Source organism: Ctenopharyngodon idella, chromosome 9 (genome assembly GCF_019924925.1).
Source record: "Ctenopharyngodon idella isolate HZGC_01 chromosome 9, HZGC01, whole genome shotgun sequence".
Classification (NCBI taxonomy): Eukaryota; Metazoa; Chordata; class Actinopteri; order Cypriniformes; family Xenocyprididae; genus Ctenopharyngodon; species Ctenopharyngodon idella.
Genome location: NC_067228.1, coordinates 3,202,408 through 3,221,004, shown reverse-complemented (window position 1 = coordinate 3,221,004; position 18,597 = coordinate 3,202,408). Strand labels below are relative to the sequence as shown.

The following is an 18,597-nucleotide window of genomic DNA, read 5'->3' as shown; positions in this document are numbered from 1 at the left end:
TTGGAATATCACATAAAACACTGACAAATAAAGCAGCGTTTCCATCCCATGTGTTCAAGAGAACAAACAGTCACTTCCTGGGAAACTGGCGCAAAATATCTATAATAAAAATGGAAATTGCTGCAATCGGGCTCTATTTTCCTCCATCAAATGACATGCATCTCAGAGCGCAGACGAAACACAATAAATGCTGACATGTTCTCTTGCGTTCAGATGCTGGTATTTGGGAACACATTTGAGACGCTTCTAGTTTTTTTGTTGCGTTTTGAGGAATTTATTCAGTAAATGTGTTTCCATCCCAATTTATAAGCATGTCTTTTTATCAGATAAAAAACGATCTGCCTCAATTGAGCATTTTTTGAATTTATGTGGATCTTGGCGTTTTCATCCAGCGTTTTTTTTTTTTTTATGCGATATTCCAAAGTGCACATAAAAATAGGTGGATGGAAGCATAGCTATAGACACTGAAAAGTTGACAGAAAGCAAGATACTCACTGATTGAAGTTTTTAGAGCACTATATCATCTAAACATACGCACAGAAGATATTGTAGCGGAGCACAAAACACAAGAACGTTCACATATGATGTCACTGCTTGTACGGTTTTGCAGTACGCCACTGTTTGCAAAGCACATGTTAGTTTAATATGTAGCTATGAATATATATGCATAAAAGAATATGTACATTTATCAACTTCAAATGTTAAAAGCTACAATCATGTTGGCTTAGAGTCACTGGAAATCTTCTTACAACAAAATCACTTTGTTTTCCAAATATTTAGTCTAGAGAAGCTTCTGTCACAAATTCTGCTAGCAATAATGATAAAACACTAGGACTGCGTCCAAAATCGCATACTTCCCTACTTTATAGTATCTGAGAAACAGTATGTGACAAAAAAAAGTATGTCCGAATTCATAGTATTCATAAAAGAGTAGGCAAAAAGTACCCGGATGACCTACTACTTCTGGAGAGATTCTGAAGTGTGTGTAACAGGCTAGTAAGAGCTGTGCGTGTAAACCTCACTCCCCTGAACTCAAGAGGCAGTCTTTAGCCTCCTTGTTAGAGCGCCCGACTCCCACGCCGGAGACCACGGTTCGAGTCTCGCTCAGAGCGGGTCAAGTAGAATCAGTTACATTTGGTGCCGTGACCCGGATGGGAGTGAGGTTTAAGTGGGTGAGTTTAACTGTCGTAGGCCAGTAAGATCTGTGCGTGTAAACCTCACTCCCCTGAACTCAAGAGGCGGTCTTTAGCCTTGTTGTTAGAGCGCCCATCTCCCACGCCGGAGACCACGGTTCGAGTCTCTCTCAGGGGTGCATTTCGCAAAGTGAACTATGGTCGCAAGTTCCGTCATTGCCAATAGAGTTCAATGGGACTTACGACCACAGTTGACTAATGATGCTTTCGGGAAACGCACCCCAGAGCGGGTCAAGTAGAACCAGTTACATTTGGTGCCGTGACCCAGATGGGAGTGAGGTTCAAGGGGGTGAGTGTAACTGTCAGTAAGAGCTGTGCGTGTAAACCTCACTCCCCTGAACTCAAGAGGCAGTCTTTAGCCTCCTTGTTAGAGCGCCCGACTCCCACGCCGGAGACCACGGTCGAGTCTCGCTCAGAGCGGGTTAAGTAGAACCAGTTACATTTGGTGCCGTGACCCGGATGGGAGTGAGGTTTAAGGGGGTGGGTGTAACTGTCGTGGCCAGTAAGAGCTGTGTGTGTAAACCTCACTCCCCTGAACTCAAGAAGCAGTCTTTAGCCTCCTTGTTAGAGTGCCCAACTCCCACGCCGGAGACCACGGTCGAGTCTCGCTCAGAGCGGGTTAAGTAAAATCAGTTACATTTGGCGCCGTGACCCGGATGGGAGTGAGGTTTAAGTGGGTGAGTTTAACTGTCGTAGGCCAGTAAGAGCTGTGCATGTAAACCTCACTACCCTGAACTCAAGAGGCATCTTCAGCTTCCTTGGAGACCACGGTCCGAGTCTCGCTCAAAGCGGGTCACGTAGAACCAATTACATTTGGTGCCTTGACCCGGATGGGAGTGAGGTTTAAGGGGGTGAGCGTAACTATCGTAGGCCAGAGCTGTATGTGTAAACCTCACTCCCCTGATCTAAAGAGGCGCTCTAACGACTGATGCTAGAAGCTTCGGTCTTTAGCCTCCCTGTTAGAGCGGCCGACTCCCATGCAGGGGGACCAGGGTTCGAGTCCTCCAGAGAGCGGGCAGTTCAAAATGGAGGAGCTACAGTGGTGGCGCCGTACGGAAATGGGAGTGAGGTTTAGGAGGGTAAGTGTAACAGACATAGGCTAGTAAGAACTGTGCGTGTAAACCTCACTCCCCTGATCTCAAGAGGCGCTCTAGAGACTTCGGTCTTTAGCCTTCTTGTTAAAGCACCCAACTCCCATGCGGATGGGCCTGGGTTCGAGTCCCGCTTAGAGCAGGCTTTTCAAACAGATATTGATGCTGATAACGCCAAGGTCACGAGTTCAATCCCTGAACGGGCAACCACTGTAGCCACTCCGGTTCGAACCGCCTGCTCTTAGCAAACCCAAGCCCATCCGCATGGGAGTCGGGCGCTCAGGTAGGTCACATGATGACAACATGGTGAATGTATTACATTCATACTATATAGAACATACTTTTTTAGCGATCATGAAGTAGTAACTTATTCAAAATAAGTACCTACTGAAGAGAGTATGTGATTTGGGACACAGCCTGGATCTTTACACTCATGTTTCTTGTCAGAGGATTGATTTATGTTGCAAAGATTGTAAAATTCACTGTCTAACGTCATAATCTGAGGGGGGAGGGTTATATTTTTGCATCTGTTTCTTTTTCTGTAATGTTAGTTTATACCTTAAAATATGTATTTATACCCAGTAATACACTGGAGTTTTTTTATGTGCAATAAACGCTTTCTTAAATTACTTTTTCAATTTCTATCAAGACTTTGAAAGTTGATTTGAAAGTTACAGCTTTGATTTGAGCTATTTCATGTATGTTTATTTTTATATGTGACTGTAAAACACTGTACTGTGGATTAAAAGCAAACAATGGTCAGTTTCATCTAGTAAATTGCAGAGCAGCATGTAAAATTAAGAATCATCACACCCAAACAAATATCAAATCTGCATTGAATCTCACTGGAATATTGTTTCATTTCTGCATAAAGGGAGAGTATCTGCACTTTATTTCAAAATAAAGACTCCATGCCCTTACAATAAATGTTACCAACCTCTGCATGAGTGTGAATGTGTTTCGAGCGCTGGCAGATTCTTTGTGTGTGATTGTGTGTGTATGTCTGTCTTTATTTTTTTATTTATTAATTTAATTTGGTTTATATGTGGCGTGAGTCCCAAGCATAATAATCATACATTGGAGGCCGCCAGAAGCAGAGGTGGCTTTTTTTATTATTTGGGCAGATATTTAATACTGTTAATAACACTGCAAACGTTTGCACGTAACACTCACTTTTTATCCCAGCGTTTCACTTGGACTGACTTGTTTTTTATAGTTTGCACTGTATAGTTTGTACACCACAATACTCTACAGGTGTTTTGAATGTGTCTGTTATTTAAAGATTTAATATATATATATATATATATACATTTGAAGCATTTGCTTTAGGCAATTTTGACTAACTGTACTGTATAAAAAGTATATAAATAAAAGGAACGCATATCAGTTTTGTGCTTGTTCTTGTAGCTGTTTGTTGGGTCAAAATGTACTTTTTAAGAGAGAAGCACTGAAATATAAAATCAGTACACATGATAACCATGATTGTAATAGAGCATTACTCTTGTAGCACATACTAAAATAAATATTTGATTTCCATGCATTTATTTAGAAAGTAACCTGTAATGAGCATGATACAGTCAGCTGGTCAATAGTGCCAAGATATTATACCATTATTATTAATACTTAAAATTCGCTTTTATTTTTATAATTTTAGTTTAAGTTTTAGTAATTTTTTTAATCACAAAAAAGGATATTATACCATTATTATTAATGTAAAGAATTAGCTTTTATTTTTATATTTTTAGCTTAAGTTTTAGTAATTTTGTTACATGCAAAAAAAGATATTATACCATTATTATTAATATTCAGAATTAGCTTTTATTTTAATATTTTAAGTTTAAGTTTTAGTAATTTTGTTATACGCTAAAAAAGATATTATTATACCGTTATTATTAATATTTAGAATTTGCTTTTATTTTTATAATTTTAGTTTAAGTTTTAGTACTATTGATATGCACAAAAAAGCATATTATACAATTATTATTAATATTCAGAATTAGCTTTTATTTTTATATTTTTAGTTCAAGTTTTAGTCATTTTGCTATGCACAAAAAAAGGATATTATACCAATATTATTAATATTTAGAATTAGCTTTTATTTTTTTTATTTTAAGTTTTAGTAATTTTATTATGTGCTTTTGTCATTTTTATTCGTTTTTGTTTTCTTTTTGTAATTTTAGTACTTCAACTTAAAATTATTTTATTTCAATTAGTTGCCAAGCAACATATTTCAGCCTTTTCAATTAGCAAAAACAATGTTTAATAGTTTTAGTTAACAACAAAAATGTCCTGATCAATGAGGTTTGAATGTTGCAGCTTATAAAAATTAGCCTAATACACTTTCAAGATTTTTAATAAACACACTTTTTCTACTATTACAAAATCAATATTAAAAATAAATATATTATATTATATTATCAGGACGTTACCGGTTTGGCATAAGGGATTCTGTCGCCATCTAGTGTTTATGTTATTTAATATTGCCGAAAAATTGTGTACAAAATGTTTTAATTTCCTGCAAAGCAGATGTTATTTCAACAGTAAATAATTATTCATATAATAATTATTTATATATCGCGGTTTTAAATAATGTTGATAATTTTAGCAAGACGCGCCGACATATCTGACCGATTACGTTTGAAAACCAAGACACGAAACGAAACCGAAAGTAACCCGAGTCTGGGGAAATAAAACCCGGATTCACTGGCTTGTAGTAACCGGTGCTCGGTGAACTCTGACAGAACTTTTCTCATCTAGTCTCTTATCAAAAATGAGTAGTGATCAGGACGCCGAGACGCGTCATATTCTGGACTGTTTCAGAGACAGACTGAAGCGGATCATCATCGTCGAGCCACTTTTGGATCTGTTGCATTTCCTCGAACCGGATCGAAAGGACCGAATAAGAGCCAAGCTGCGCCTGGACGGGGACATAAGCGCCGCAGCACTGCTGATCGACGAAATTCTTAAAACACACGACAAAGGATGGTCGAGAGAGCTGATCACCGCACTGGAAACTGTCGGGTGCACAAATGCTGTGAATTATGTGCTGAACAGCCCACCGAACCCCACAGAAGAGGCCGAGAATGACAGCTGTGTTCGGCTGATCGATCTCATGCAGCTGAGTCTGATCAACATGAAAACCGGCGACGTGTGCGCGCACTGCTTCTCACAGGGGCTCTTAACACAGGAGGACCACGAGAATGTTAGTAATCCAACTTCAATATTTACATACTGTCATCCATTAGAGCAGGGTTTCCCAATCTGGGGTTTGTGGACCACTGACAGACAGACAGACAGACAGACCCAACGGTTGGTTTAAAGTTCTAAATTAAAGTTTGGGGGTGTCCATATTTGACCCAAACATGGGCTTGTGTGCATTTTTAGAGTGTAAACAGATATAGTCATGTAAAACAACATTATCATCAGTAGAGGGCGCTAGAAACCAAACAGATACAGATTTGCTATAATTTATGAATTTACTGATGTGGTTAATAAGAAATAATTATTAGTAGTAGTAGTATATTAAATGCAATATAAAATATTAATTACTATATATATATATATATATATATATATATATTTGATATAATTCTTAATCCTACCAATACCTAAAATTAACACCTACATTACTACTAATAAGCAGTAATTTGGAGTTTATTGAGGCAAAAGTCGTAGTTAAAGGCACAATATGTAAGATTTTTGGATTAAAATATCCAAAAACCACAAGATCAATATTATATTTTTTTTGTTGACTTGTGTACTTACATTATCCCAAATGTTTCCAAGAATGTTTAAATCCAGAGAATTAAGCAATTTTAACTAGGACACAGATCGTGTCCGTGCATCGCCTGTCAATGACATCATACCCGCGTTACCCTCGGCTTTATTTTGTAGAAACCATGGAAACACCAAAGATGCTTAAACATATTTTGTGTTTTATTAGACAGGTGAGCAACTGTTTGGATACATTCATGGACAGAAAACTAATCATGTTATATAGCTCAACACAGTAAGTCTTATTGTTTAAATCTCGTTTTTTTGATTTACCGCGAGTACCATGTTGTACCATGACTAATATCGATCTAGCTTACAGCAGTGTGCAACAAGTGTCTCATAGCAGCCGCCGAGTGAACGCAGAGTAGCATTATAACAACTTTTAACACAAAAATGTATCTAATATGATAAACAGCGCTGTGTTACCCCACATACGCTTGACTGGAAGAAGCGTAAGCGCTCGTCTGCGGCATAATAAAAGCTCCGCTGCTCTCGAGCCGTGTGTCACGCTCGTCTCTCATTAACAATCGTTCCTCGTTCCACTCCTCCAACGGCTTTCAGCCACACCCTGCTTCATACCACAGTAATGTTAATAAATCTTTAATACATTAGCTCATCCATTAATATGAAGTCCTGTCGGATTCTTTTCCACCGGCTGTAGACGTTTGGACATCCCATGATTCCACGAAATCAAGGCGTCATCAAGCTACGCCTTTGTTTTGAATAAGCGACCTATAGTGGCAAAAAATTACATAGTGTGCCTTTAATAGTTAGTTAGGAATTGGTAGAGTATTACAGTTCAAAACATTATCACAAATAACCCATATTGAGTTTAACTGACCTGCCTTTGCGTCAATCTGTCTGTCTTTCTGTCTCAGTCGGTCCAATCTTTTCGCCTGTCACTCATATTAAATGCATTAACTATTTGTTCATTATTACTCCTGCAGATTACGAAAGCCACTGAGAATCACGGTAACATAAAAGGCGCTCGAGTGCTCCTCAAAAGGCTAGTGAAAAATGAAGCTGGCTGGTTTTCCAAATTCCTTCAGGCTCTGGAGGACACTGAACACCATGAGTTGGTGCGCGAGCTGCGGGGAGAGCCGTGCAACAAGGACGGTGAGGGTCATATGGAGGACGAAACCTTTCTGCACAAATCATTTCCAGCCACTGATAAATAAGTGCTGCTTTCTCATCAAGCTGTCACAGGCTCTCTTAGAAAAACAGTAGTTGGAAACAGGAAACCAGCAGAGGTCAAACGTCTCTCTGTTGTTTAGACTACACATTTGTAGCCTGGAAACATCACTGTTAGTTTCTGTATATTCCTGCAAACTAAATCAGCTCTGAAAAAAGATGGTCGTTTTGAGATTGATTAACTAGAATATTGTCTGATTTTTCACATGTTCTTAAAGGGGACCTATTATACCCCTTTTTACAAGATGTAATTTAAGTCTCCAGAATGTGTCTGTGAAGTTTCAGCTCAAAATACCCCACAGATCATTTATTATAGCTTGTCAAATTTGCCCCTATTTGGGTGTGAGCAAAAACACGCCATTTTTGTGTGTGTCCCTTTAAATGCAAATGAGCTGCTGCTCCCGCCCGCTTTCCAAAAGAGGGTGGAGCTTTAACAGCTCGCGCATCTTTTGCTCAACAACAAAACAGGAGAATCTCACGTAGCCAAATAATAGGTCCTATAGCAAATCTGTCTTCATGTTCTTATAAATAAATCTTAGCTTAAGTACTTTATTTACAAATAACGTTACAAATTTTACTTTTATTCAGGATGCATTAAATTGATCATTAAATTGACTTTTATGTTACAAAAGATTTATATTTCAAATAAATGCTGCTCTTTCTATCCATCAAATAATCCTGGGGAACAAAAATATGAAGCAAAAATTTGATGATGATAATAATAATAATAATCAAAAATGTTTCTTGAGCAGCAAATCAGCATATTAGAATGATTTCTGGAGGATCATGTGACACTGAAGACTGGAGTAATGATGCTGAAAATTCAGCTTTGATCACAGGAATAAATTACATTTTACTATATATTCAAATAGCAAACAGTTATTTCAAATTGTAATAATATTTCACAATATTACTGTTTTTGCTGTAGTTTTGATCAAATAAATGCAGCCTTGATGAGCAGAGAGATTTCTTTCAAAAACATTAAAAAAACTTGTCAACACTAGTGTGTTGTTAATATTCTAATTTCAACAAAAGTAATAATGACCTGCAGTTTAGTAAGTTTTATAGCATATTAAAAGAAAAAGCATGAATATGAGATTATATGTATATATGATATGAGAATATGAGTTTTTCCTGAATGATTCCTATAGAAAGAATCTGTGGATAACAAGATATTCTGTGCATTGGTATTATGCCTAGGCTGAATTACAATGAGCTGCTGCACTGAATTCAACTGTATTGATTACCTTTGTGCGTTACAGAGTCCATGTCAGTCGAGACCCACGAGTTCAAAACTGTTGAGGAGGGTGAACAGATGTGTTTAGCTGCTGAAAAGGAGGCGGACTCCGTGAATAGCTCACTTTTGTCAGAGGACCTAAACAGCAGTGTGGACAGCAGCGTTCTGAGTGTGTCTGCTGAAAATGAGGGTGAATATCTGAAGCTTTTCCTTTCACAAATCAAAAAACTTGGTTGAGCAAACAAACAATCCTGCTCTTGATCAACAACTCCTAATCTGGCTTTTGGTGTTGTTTTTGTTATTGTTGGCTCTGTGAGGAATTGGCCGTTCGCAAAGACCCGCCCCCTTTAGTTACTGTTACTACGTCTGACAAGCCATGCCACTCTCACGCCACACATCATGTTCTCACTCAGTGAAAAATACATTGCAGAGCAAAGAGGACACTGACAACGTGTCGACATACAAGACAGAGCAGGTTACTTTTGATATAAAACAAAGTCTCAAATTTCAAATTTTGTAATTTTTTAAGATATGTAAACAATAAATACCATTTTGTTGCTCTTTAATGTGCTGTGAGATCGCTGTAGCGCCTCAGTTCAAGCGGCTCATAAACCGATCAACTCTTCCTAGTTAATTTATAGTATCAAATAAACATGAATGAACATCAGAAGGAATGTTGTTTCAACTGCACAACATCAAGTCCACCAACGTTTATCTACTAACTCCTGTCTGGTTTGTCGGACAAAACAGAGGATTCGGCACTAGATCGCCTGTCAAACTGCCAGCAAAGGGTCAACTGCTCATGCTCATCTATTGTGAGGAGATACGTGGATAAATGTTTTCTATATCTTGGCATTATTGGACTGATTTCTCTATCCTATCTGAAAAAACATCAAAGCCTGGACAGACACATGCAATGCAATGCAAAAGTGTGAGAGACCAAGAACAGTGTTTCAAATCTTCCAAACTAACCGCAATGCATGTATTCTCTCACAGATGTCGACATGTACAATGGCAAGGAAGAAGAGAAAGGAGATCTCACAGAGGATGATGATCCACCAGGTACAGTCAAATGACTTTCATCCAAACTGAAAGGGTGTGGGTTCGTATCTAATGCACTTGATCCAGTTTGGACAGTCCCAGCAATTAATGTACTGTAAAAGATGGGGGGAAAAGAATTACAGTTCAATTACAAATTACAGGGATTTAGTTTCTAGTTATGCCCATCTCTGAACTATTATTGAGTGCAAACTCTAAAAATATATATATTTTAAAATCATTATCCAGCATTCACTCAGAAACTGAGAAATGCTTGATGTTGCTTAAGTTTCAATAAACAAAATCCCTACTATAGAAATGTGCAGAAACACTTTACTTAAAGCCTTTCTGTATAATGCATTATAAAGGTATTCATAATGTGTGTTATAATGCATTATAGCTTTTCATAAATAATTGTAACCAAAGTTAAAATACATTATATTTGCAGATACATATGAAATTTGTCATGTGTTTTAATGCATTATACTTTCTAAAGGTGTGTTTAAAGAATAGATAAGTATTATAATGTATTATAACTATGGTTACAATTATTCATGAGACCTTATAATGCATTATAAGGTGCATTACAAGCCTTATTTAATGCATTGAAAATGTTTATAATGCGTTATATATAAAGGCTTCAAGTAAAGTGTTACCAAATTAATATAAATTAAAATGAATTAATATACATTTCAAAATAAAATAAAATAACATTTAAAAAATTAAAAAAAAAATGAATAAAATGAAAATAAAATAATAACATAAAATAATAAAATAGACCAACACGTATTGAGACGTATATTGAATCTGTACATGCTGTGTGATCTGGCCATTTCCGTTCAAATTCATAGGAATTACAAGTAATTATGAATTTTCACCAATACTTCTCCAGTAATGACGAACGATTGGAAAAGTCAAATTCATTGGTCAAAAAGCGAACCTTGAAATTAGTAACTGAATTAAATGCCACAAAACCCTAATTAACAGAGCTATTAAAATGAACCCTGCTTTAATACTGGTCATGTCTTTAATTGAACATTCAATCATTGTCTAAAAGGAAATAAGGCATCAAATCTCTTTACCCTTTGATATTTCAGCTTAGTTCTTTTGTGCAAAACAACTAATGATCCATAATCCAGCCTTCGCCTTAGAAACATTCCTGCTAGCAATTATCTCTCGGGAATTTTCAAAGAGTTATTATTAAAAAGCATATGGAAAAGAATGGCTTAGTTGTGTTCAGCGGGCTGACGCTCGGTGGTTCTGTTAGAGCTCCACATGTGAGATTTTGCCCTCGACCGCATAAAGTTCACCAGTCCCATCTCCTCAAAAAAGTGCTAAATCACCGTCACATCCAGGGAATATTTCCACTCGGAGTTCAGCAAAGACGCCTGTTCCAGACCGAGGCCTGCCGCTAACATGAGGGCATATTGAAGTGATCAAGAACGGGTTGGGTCAAGATCTGCAGGAGAGAGGAGGAAATGTGTGATGAGTAAATATGCATATGCGAATTTCTGTTTTCATAATACATTATACTCTCCAGAGACAGGAAGGCTTTAGAGGAGGGAATAAAAAGTTAAAAAAAAAAAAACACTCATGATTGCTAGCATAATCATTGCAAAAATACATATTCAATATATATCACTGAGGCCTAGTATTGCTTCAAATATACATTGCAAAGAAAAATGGCAAGCGTAATGCAACTGCAGCATGTAAAAACTGATGCACAGATTCATTACACACTAAAAATCTTCAGGTGTTTCACCACTTGAGGAATTCCATGTGATTTTGACTACAATTTTAATTATTTGTTTAGTGCATTCTATCCTCCTGCCAAAAATGCTATTAGCTTAACAGTTATCGTACAGGCTTATAAAAGCAACTCATCTAGATAGATGACTTCTCTAGGAATGTCATATTGTCAGAAGATTATAAACACTCTAATTTTACTGTTAGCATGTAAAAAATGCATCGCACCAACCAACATCCATTCAGAAAACTACAGTGGCAGATTTACAAGACCAGCAAAATTCACATGTTTAGCTGTTTGGTGCATTAGATTGTGAGTGGATGAGAGAGCCGTGAATCTCCTCAATGACTCTCAGGAGTATTGAGAACATGTTCCATATGCTCACAGAGATTGAAGAGTTTGGAGATCCGCCAGTTCGCTTCATTACTCCATGAAGTCACAATCAGGGAGGACGGACCCGTAGGAAAGAAAAATCAGAATGGAGATTTCATTCAAATTTTCTCCAAATAAATTATCTACTAGACAAAGAGTAGTTGTGAGCAATCAAAAAAGACTAATCAGATGTCTTCAATAAATATTTTAAACATGAACAAACATATTAATAATATGTTTGACTCACAATATGACCGACTATGATTCTCCTGAGCTGCTGTCCACAACTCCAAACTACTAAACAACTCTAAACTCTTACTATACTCTACCATTCAAAAATTTGGGGTCGGTTAGATTTTTTAATTTTTTTTTTTAATGTATTTGAAAGGAGCCTCTTATGTTCACCAAAGCTGCATTTATTTGATCAAAAAAAAAAAACCCCTGATATATTATTACATTTTAAAATAACTGTTTTTTATTGTAATATATTGCAAAATGTAATTTATTCCTGTGATCAAAGCTGAATTTTCAGCATCATTACTCTAGTCTTCAGTGTCACATGATCCTTCAGAAATTATTCTAATATGAAACATTTCTGATTATTATCAATGTTCAAAAAGCAGTTGTGCTGCTTCATATTTTTGTGGAAACCTTGATACATTTTTTTTTTTTTCCACAATTCATTGATGAACAGAGAACTCAAAAGAACAGCATTTATTTGAAATATATATTTTTTGTAATATAACTGTCTTTAGTTTAACTTTTGATCAATTTATTGCATCATTATGGAAGCTCGTTTCCGACACTGAATAAAAAATAAAAAAGGTAATTGCGACTTTTTATCTCACAATTCTGACCTTTTTCTCTCGCAATTGCGAGTTTACATCTCACAATTCTTTTTTCTCATAATTGCGTGATATAAACTCGCAATTCTGAGAAAAAAGTCAGTGTTTTTTTCCTCAGAATTGGACTTTATAACTCACAAGTATGAGCAAGTATATCTCACAATTCTGAGGAAAGAAGACAGAATTGCAAGAAAAAGTCAGAATTGCGAGATCAGTTGTGTTTAAATCACGCAATTCTGACTTTATATCTCACAATTCTGACTTTATCTCTCAATTCTGACTTTATATCTCACAATTCTGACTTTATCTCACAATTCTGACTTTATCTCACAATTCTGACTTTATATCTCACAATTCTGACTTTATCTCTCAATTCTGACTTTATAACTCGCAATTGCGACCTTATATCACGCAATTCTGACTTTATATCTCACAATTCAGACTATATCTCATAATTCTGACTTTATATCTCTCAATTCTGACTTTATATCTCACAATTCTGACTTTATGTCTCTCAATTCTGACTTTATATCTCACAATTCTGACTTTATATCTCACAATTCTGACTTTATATCTCACAATTCTGACTTTATATCTCGCAATTCTGACTTTATATCTCTCAATTCTGACTTTATAACTCGCAATTGTGACCTTATATCACACAATTCTGACTTTATATCTCACAATTCAGACTTTATATCTCATAATTCTGACTTTATATCTCTCAATTCTGACTTTATATCTCACAATTCTGACTTTATGTCTCACAATTCTGACTTTATATCTCTCAATTCTGACTTTATATCTCACAATTCTGACTTTATATCTCTCAATTCTGACTTTATATCTCACAATTCTGACTTTATAACTCGCAATTCTGACTTTATAACTCGCAATTGCGACCTTATATCACGCAATTCTGACTTTATATCTCACAATTCAGACTTTATATCTCACAATTCTGACTTTATAACTCGCAATTCTGACTTTATAACTCGCAATTGCGACCTTATATCACGCAATTCTGACTTTATATCTCACAATTCAGACTTTATATCTCACAATTCTGACTTTATCTCACAATTCTGACTTTATATCTCTCAATTCTGACTTTATAACTCGCAATTGCGACCTTATATTACGCAATTCTGACTTTATATCTCACAATTCAGACTTTATATCTCATAATTCTGACTTTATATCTCTCAATTCTGACTTTATAACTCACAATTGCGACCTTATATCACGCAATTCTGACTTTATATCTCACAATTCAGACTTTATATCCCGCAATTCTGACTTTATATCTAGCAATTCTGACTATACCTCACAATCCTGACTTTATATCTCACAATTCTGACTTTATTTCTCTTAATTCTGACTTTATAACTCGCAATTGCGACCTTATATCATGCAATTCTGACTTTATATCTCACATTTCTGACTTTATATGCCGCAATTCTGACTTTATATCTAGCAATTCTGACTATACCTCACAATCCTGACTTTATATCTCACATTTCTGACTTTATATGCCGCAATTCTGACTTTATATCTAGCAATTCTGACTATACCTCACAATCCTGACTTTATATCTCACAATTCTGACTTTATATCTCGCAATTCTGACTTTATATCTCACAATTCTGACTTTATACCTCGCAATTCTGACCTTATATCTCAGAATTCTGACCTTATATCTCACAATTCTGACTTTATATCTTGCAACTGCGACTTTATATCCTGCAATTCTGAGAAAAAAGTCAGAATATTAAGATAAAAAGTTGCAATTATCCTTTTTTTTTATTCCGTTGCAGAAACAAGCTTCCATACATTATTGCTGAACAAAAGTATTAATGTCTGAAAAAAAACTTACTGACCCCAAACGTTTGAAAGGTAGTGTATGCAACAACCATCTCATTTGTGTCCGTTTTTATTTCTCCTAAGGAATTTTAGGAGAAACATCAGAGATAAAAGTTGATACATACTTGCATAACGTAACTGAGAAATCCATTAAGTCTCTTGAGTTATAAAAGAACAACATTTGAGCAATAAAATTTCGCTCCCGGGAATGTGATTTGTTGCTTCCTTGTTTCCTTCTTGTGTAATGAATTCCCTAAACTAAAAGCTGTTTCATTAATCAAATGGTCAGGTTGGACAGGGTCGGCTTGCGAGCTTGACTTAATATTGACTGAAAAATTCAATATGATTCGCAATGTAATGCTATCCTTCAAGGTTTTTATCACTCTTTTGTATGTGGGTTAGATATTTCTTTTGCCTCGCTATAACACGTTGATTATGAATGATGACCTCTTTGATTAAAGCAGCACTCTCCAAGAGCTTGCATGTGGATTAACCTTGTCAAATCATATAAATGAGGGCATCTTTAGATAAAAAGGACACATAGAGTTAAGTGGATGTTCAGAACTATCAAATGGATTTGGCTTGCTATATTCCCATGATTCGGTTTATCACTACATATCAGTTTTGCTCTAATTCTCAATGGCATGTGAAATTACAAGTTTAACTATAAAATCTGGCTCAATGGAGCTGTTCAGTCATGACGTCAATTTGTAGGCAAACGTTGACCATTAGTTAAACACATTTGTACAAGATCAGTAGTTGAACAAGTATCTTCAACTACCACGAGGGTTTGAGTTTAAAAATTTGTGTTGCATTATTTTCACGACATTAAGCACCCCCGTAATGAATACATATACCACTTTACAATTTAAAAGTAATCTTTACACAGATTCATGAAAATGACTATTCTAAAAACCCTATTCTAAAATTGAACGCCAATGCTAAATTATCCTAGAACTAAAACTAAAGTTTAATACTGGCAGAGCTCATCAAGTTTCCACACACATCAAGCCACGTGAATGAAAACACACAGACCTACTTGACTGGCTCATCTGTCCTCTGCCAGAAGCTCTCAGTTCACATGTTTCGAGGGTAATTGTTCCTCCAGATTGAAGCAGACTGGTTTCTTTTAGGAACCCTATTTTGAATTCTGCCTTTCTGTAAGTGAAACCACTTAAAGACGTGTAAATGGACTCAAATAGACCCCAGTGAGATATCTGTGTGCTTGTGTTTGGATAATGTGGATTCATTAGTCTAAATAGTACTGAGAGCTAGAGGCTATAAAAATAATGTTTACAAGGGGAATCTCACAAAAACATATGCAGCTCACATTTCATCCCAAAATCAAAAGAAAAGTTTTTTTTTACTTCATGTAAATATATTCATGTATATATATTAGGGATGCACCGATACCATTGCGTGAATTATATAAGGTTATTTTGGAATTTAACAACGGAGTCTGATATCCCCTCTCTCCCTCCGATACGTAATTAGAGCTGCGACAGTTGAGTGCATGAAGTGTCCAACATTCCACACTTCATTTTTTCCATTAATTTAGTGCATCATCCGGGTATTTAAAGTGCACTTTTTCTTTTTGGAATTTTCTGTGTGAACGCACTACTTGCACTATTTGTACTTAAAAACGTCATAGAATAGTGCATAAGTATGTGAATTGGGATGCACATTATGTTTTTTCTTTTGATTTTGGGGGTTAAACATAGCATACACGTTCTTAACAGGCTTTGTGAGACTCACAGCAGGCTTATAGACAGTCTGAATGAGCTTTAGAGTGGGTGACTTCATAAACAACGATGTTATTCTAACTAGCAGGGGATAAAGAAAACACAGCTGTAATTGCAATAGCTGACTCTCCGCCGAGACACAGAATCCCTCCTCTGCTCTGGATGCTGAAGGCAAGCACAACTGTCTACCTGCAGGATCATGATATATGGCATGTCACTTTCTCTCTCCTTCTCTCTCTTAGTGAGTAAGAGGGAAATTGTTCTGCGTGACTATCAGATGGAGGTGGCGAGACCAGCTCTGGAGGAAAAGAACATCATCATCTGCCTCCCAACAGGAAGTGGTAAAACCAGAGTTGCTGTGTATATCACTAAGGAACATTTGGAAAGGAAGAAGCAGATGGGACAACCAGGGAAAGTTGTCGTTCTGGTCAACAAGGTGCCTCACTGCCATCCATCTACTACAAATATGACAAATTCACCTGTAACATATAGCTTGTGTCAATATTATAGAAATAGTAAAACATTATTAGGTGTAATAATCAAAAAAAAATATCATACTACAGGGCTGTTGAAAGCTTGAATCTGATTGGTTGACGAACGTTCTAAGGTGTGCAATTATTTTCAGGGAAATGCACGGCTAAAGTAGTTCCAGGCAGGTATTGACCGCATTACAGTCCCATATCACTTCGCCAAATGATTTCAGCTATTTCAAAGGTCCTTACTATAGAAGCTTGTTTTCGCTATGAAATAAAAAAGGTAATTGCAACTTTTTATCTCACAATTCTAACTTTTTTTTTCTCAGAATTGCGAGATATAAAGTCAGAATTTTGAGTTATAAAGTCAGAATTGCGTGATAAAGTCAGAATTGAGTTATAGTCAGAATTGCGAGTTATAAAGTCAGAATTGCGTGATATAAAGTCAGAATTGCGTGATAAAGTCAGAATTGAGTTATAGTCAGAATTGCATGATATAACGTCAGAATTGAGTTATAGTCAGAATTGCGAGTTATAAAGTCAGAATTGAGTTATAGTCAGAATTGCGAGTTATAAAGTCAGAATTGCGTGATATAAAGTCAGAATTGCGTGATATAAAGTCAGAATTGAGTTATAGTCAGAATTGCGAGTTATAAAGTCAGAATTGAGTTATAGTCAGAATTGCAAGTTATAAAGTCAGAATTGCGTGATATAAAGTCAGAATTGAGTTATAGTCAGAATTGCGAGTTATAAAGTCAGAATTGCGTGATATAAAGTCAGAATTGAGTTATAGTCAGAATTGCGAGTTATAAAGTCAGAATTGCGTGATATAAAGTTAGAATTGAGTTATAGTCAGAATTGTGAGTTATAAAGTCAGAATTGCGAGTTATAAAGTCAGAATTGTGAGTTATAAAATCAGAATTGCGTGATATAAAGTCAGAATTGAGTTATACTCAGAATTGCCAGTTATAAGGTCAGAATTGCATGATATAAAGTCAGAATTGTGAGTTATAAAGTCAGAATTATTAGTTATAAAGTCAGAATTGAGAGATATAAAGTCAAAATTGTGAGTTATAAAGTCGGAAGTGCGTGATTAAAAATTCACAATTGCAAGAAAAAAATTCCGACTTTATAAGACACAATTCTGACTATAACTCAATTCTGACTTTATATCAAGCAATTCTGACTTTATAACTTGCAACTGCGTGTTTAAATCTCGCAATTCTGAGAAAAAAAGTCTCACTGTATGTCAACAAATGTCTCATTTGAGTCTGTTCTAAGAATTTTAAGGGAAACATCTGAGACAAAGTTGATACTTACATGAAAACAGAAAGAACAACTTTTGAGCAATAACATTATCCTCCGCCCAACTGTGATTGATTAGTTCAGCAGGCACTGACTTGGAGTCTTTTTCAAGTCTCTGCAAAAGAAAAACAGAAATGAGATGATGTTTTTGAGTGTTTGCTGTAGCAGCAGAGGGACTTTTTGTACTGCTGAATCATGTCTTGAATTATAAACCGTGTTAAAAGATCCACATCAGCAAAAGTGTGTTGCAAATCTACTACTCAGCACCTCGGTTGGTCCAGACTTCCTCTAAACGGCCAGTTCCCTGCAGCGAAATAACGACCATTTAAAGTGAAATCACAAAAAAGTCATGCAATATCCTATAGCGACCACAAAGAAAACATTAGCAACTGCCTAATAAGGAGGATAATGTACATTCAGCTGGTTGTTATCACAAAAAAAGTGGCTGGATGTACATTATCCTGCTTATCCCCACTTATTACATGACTACTTGCCACATTTAAGATGAAACCATTTTAAAATCTGACCCATTTATTATCTTATTAATACTATTAATACAGAAGTCCTATTTTACTATAAATACATTCAATAACTGACGCTCCGTTTAAATGAAATGAGAGACATGAAGGAAATGCCCGCCTCAAATATCCGGATGAGCGGTCATTATTGGTGAACAGCTGACCTCAGAATGTCGCGACTGACCAATCAGAATCCAGCATTTCAGAG

The 18,597-nt window shown here is 36.0% G+C and overlaps 1 protein-coding gene and 1 long non-coding RNA gene across 2 annotated transcripts in view; one reads left to right on the top strand and one right to left on the bottom strand.

The window, feature by feature from the left end:
• Positions 1-4,949: 4,949 nt before the first annotated feature.
• Positions 4,950-18,597, top strand: part of ifih1 (interferon induced with helicase C domain 1) — a 30,472-nt gene continuing 16,824 nt past the window's right edge. The window contains exons 1-5 of the mRNA XM_051905327.1: positions 4,950-5,486; positions 7,006-7,174; positions 8,512-8,676; positions 9,483-9,548; positions 16,336-16,529. Coding sequence (XP_051761287.1) covers positions 5,055-5,486; positions 7,006-7,174; positions 8,512-8,676; positions 9,483-9,548; positions 16,336-16,529 — 1,026 coding nt within the window. The 5' untranslated portion in view covers positions 4,950-5,054. The remainder of the gene's footprint in view (positions 5,487-7,005; positions 7,175-8,511; positions 8,677-9,482; positions 9,549-16,335; positions 16,530-18,597) is intronic.
• LOC127518535 (uncharacterized) lies at positions 5,823-7,114 on the bottom strand. The gene is made up of 2 exons (XR_007931591.1): positions 6,900-7,114; positions 5,823-6,790 (listed from the first exon to the last, which is right to left on the bottom strand). It is a non-coding gene; the product is annotated as an uncharacterized LOC127518535 (long non-coding RNA).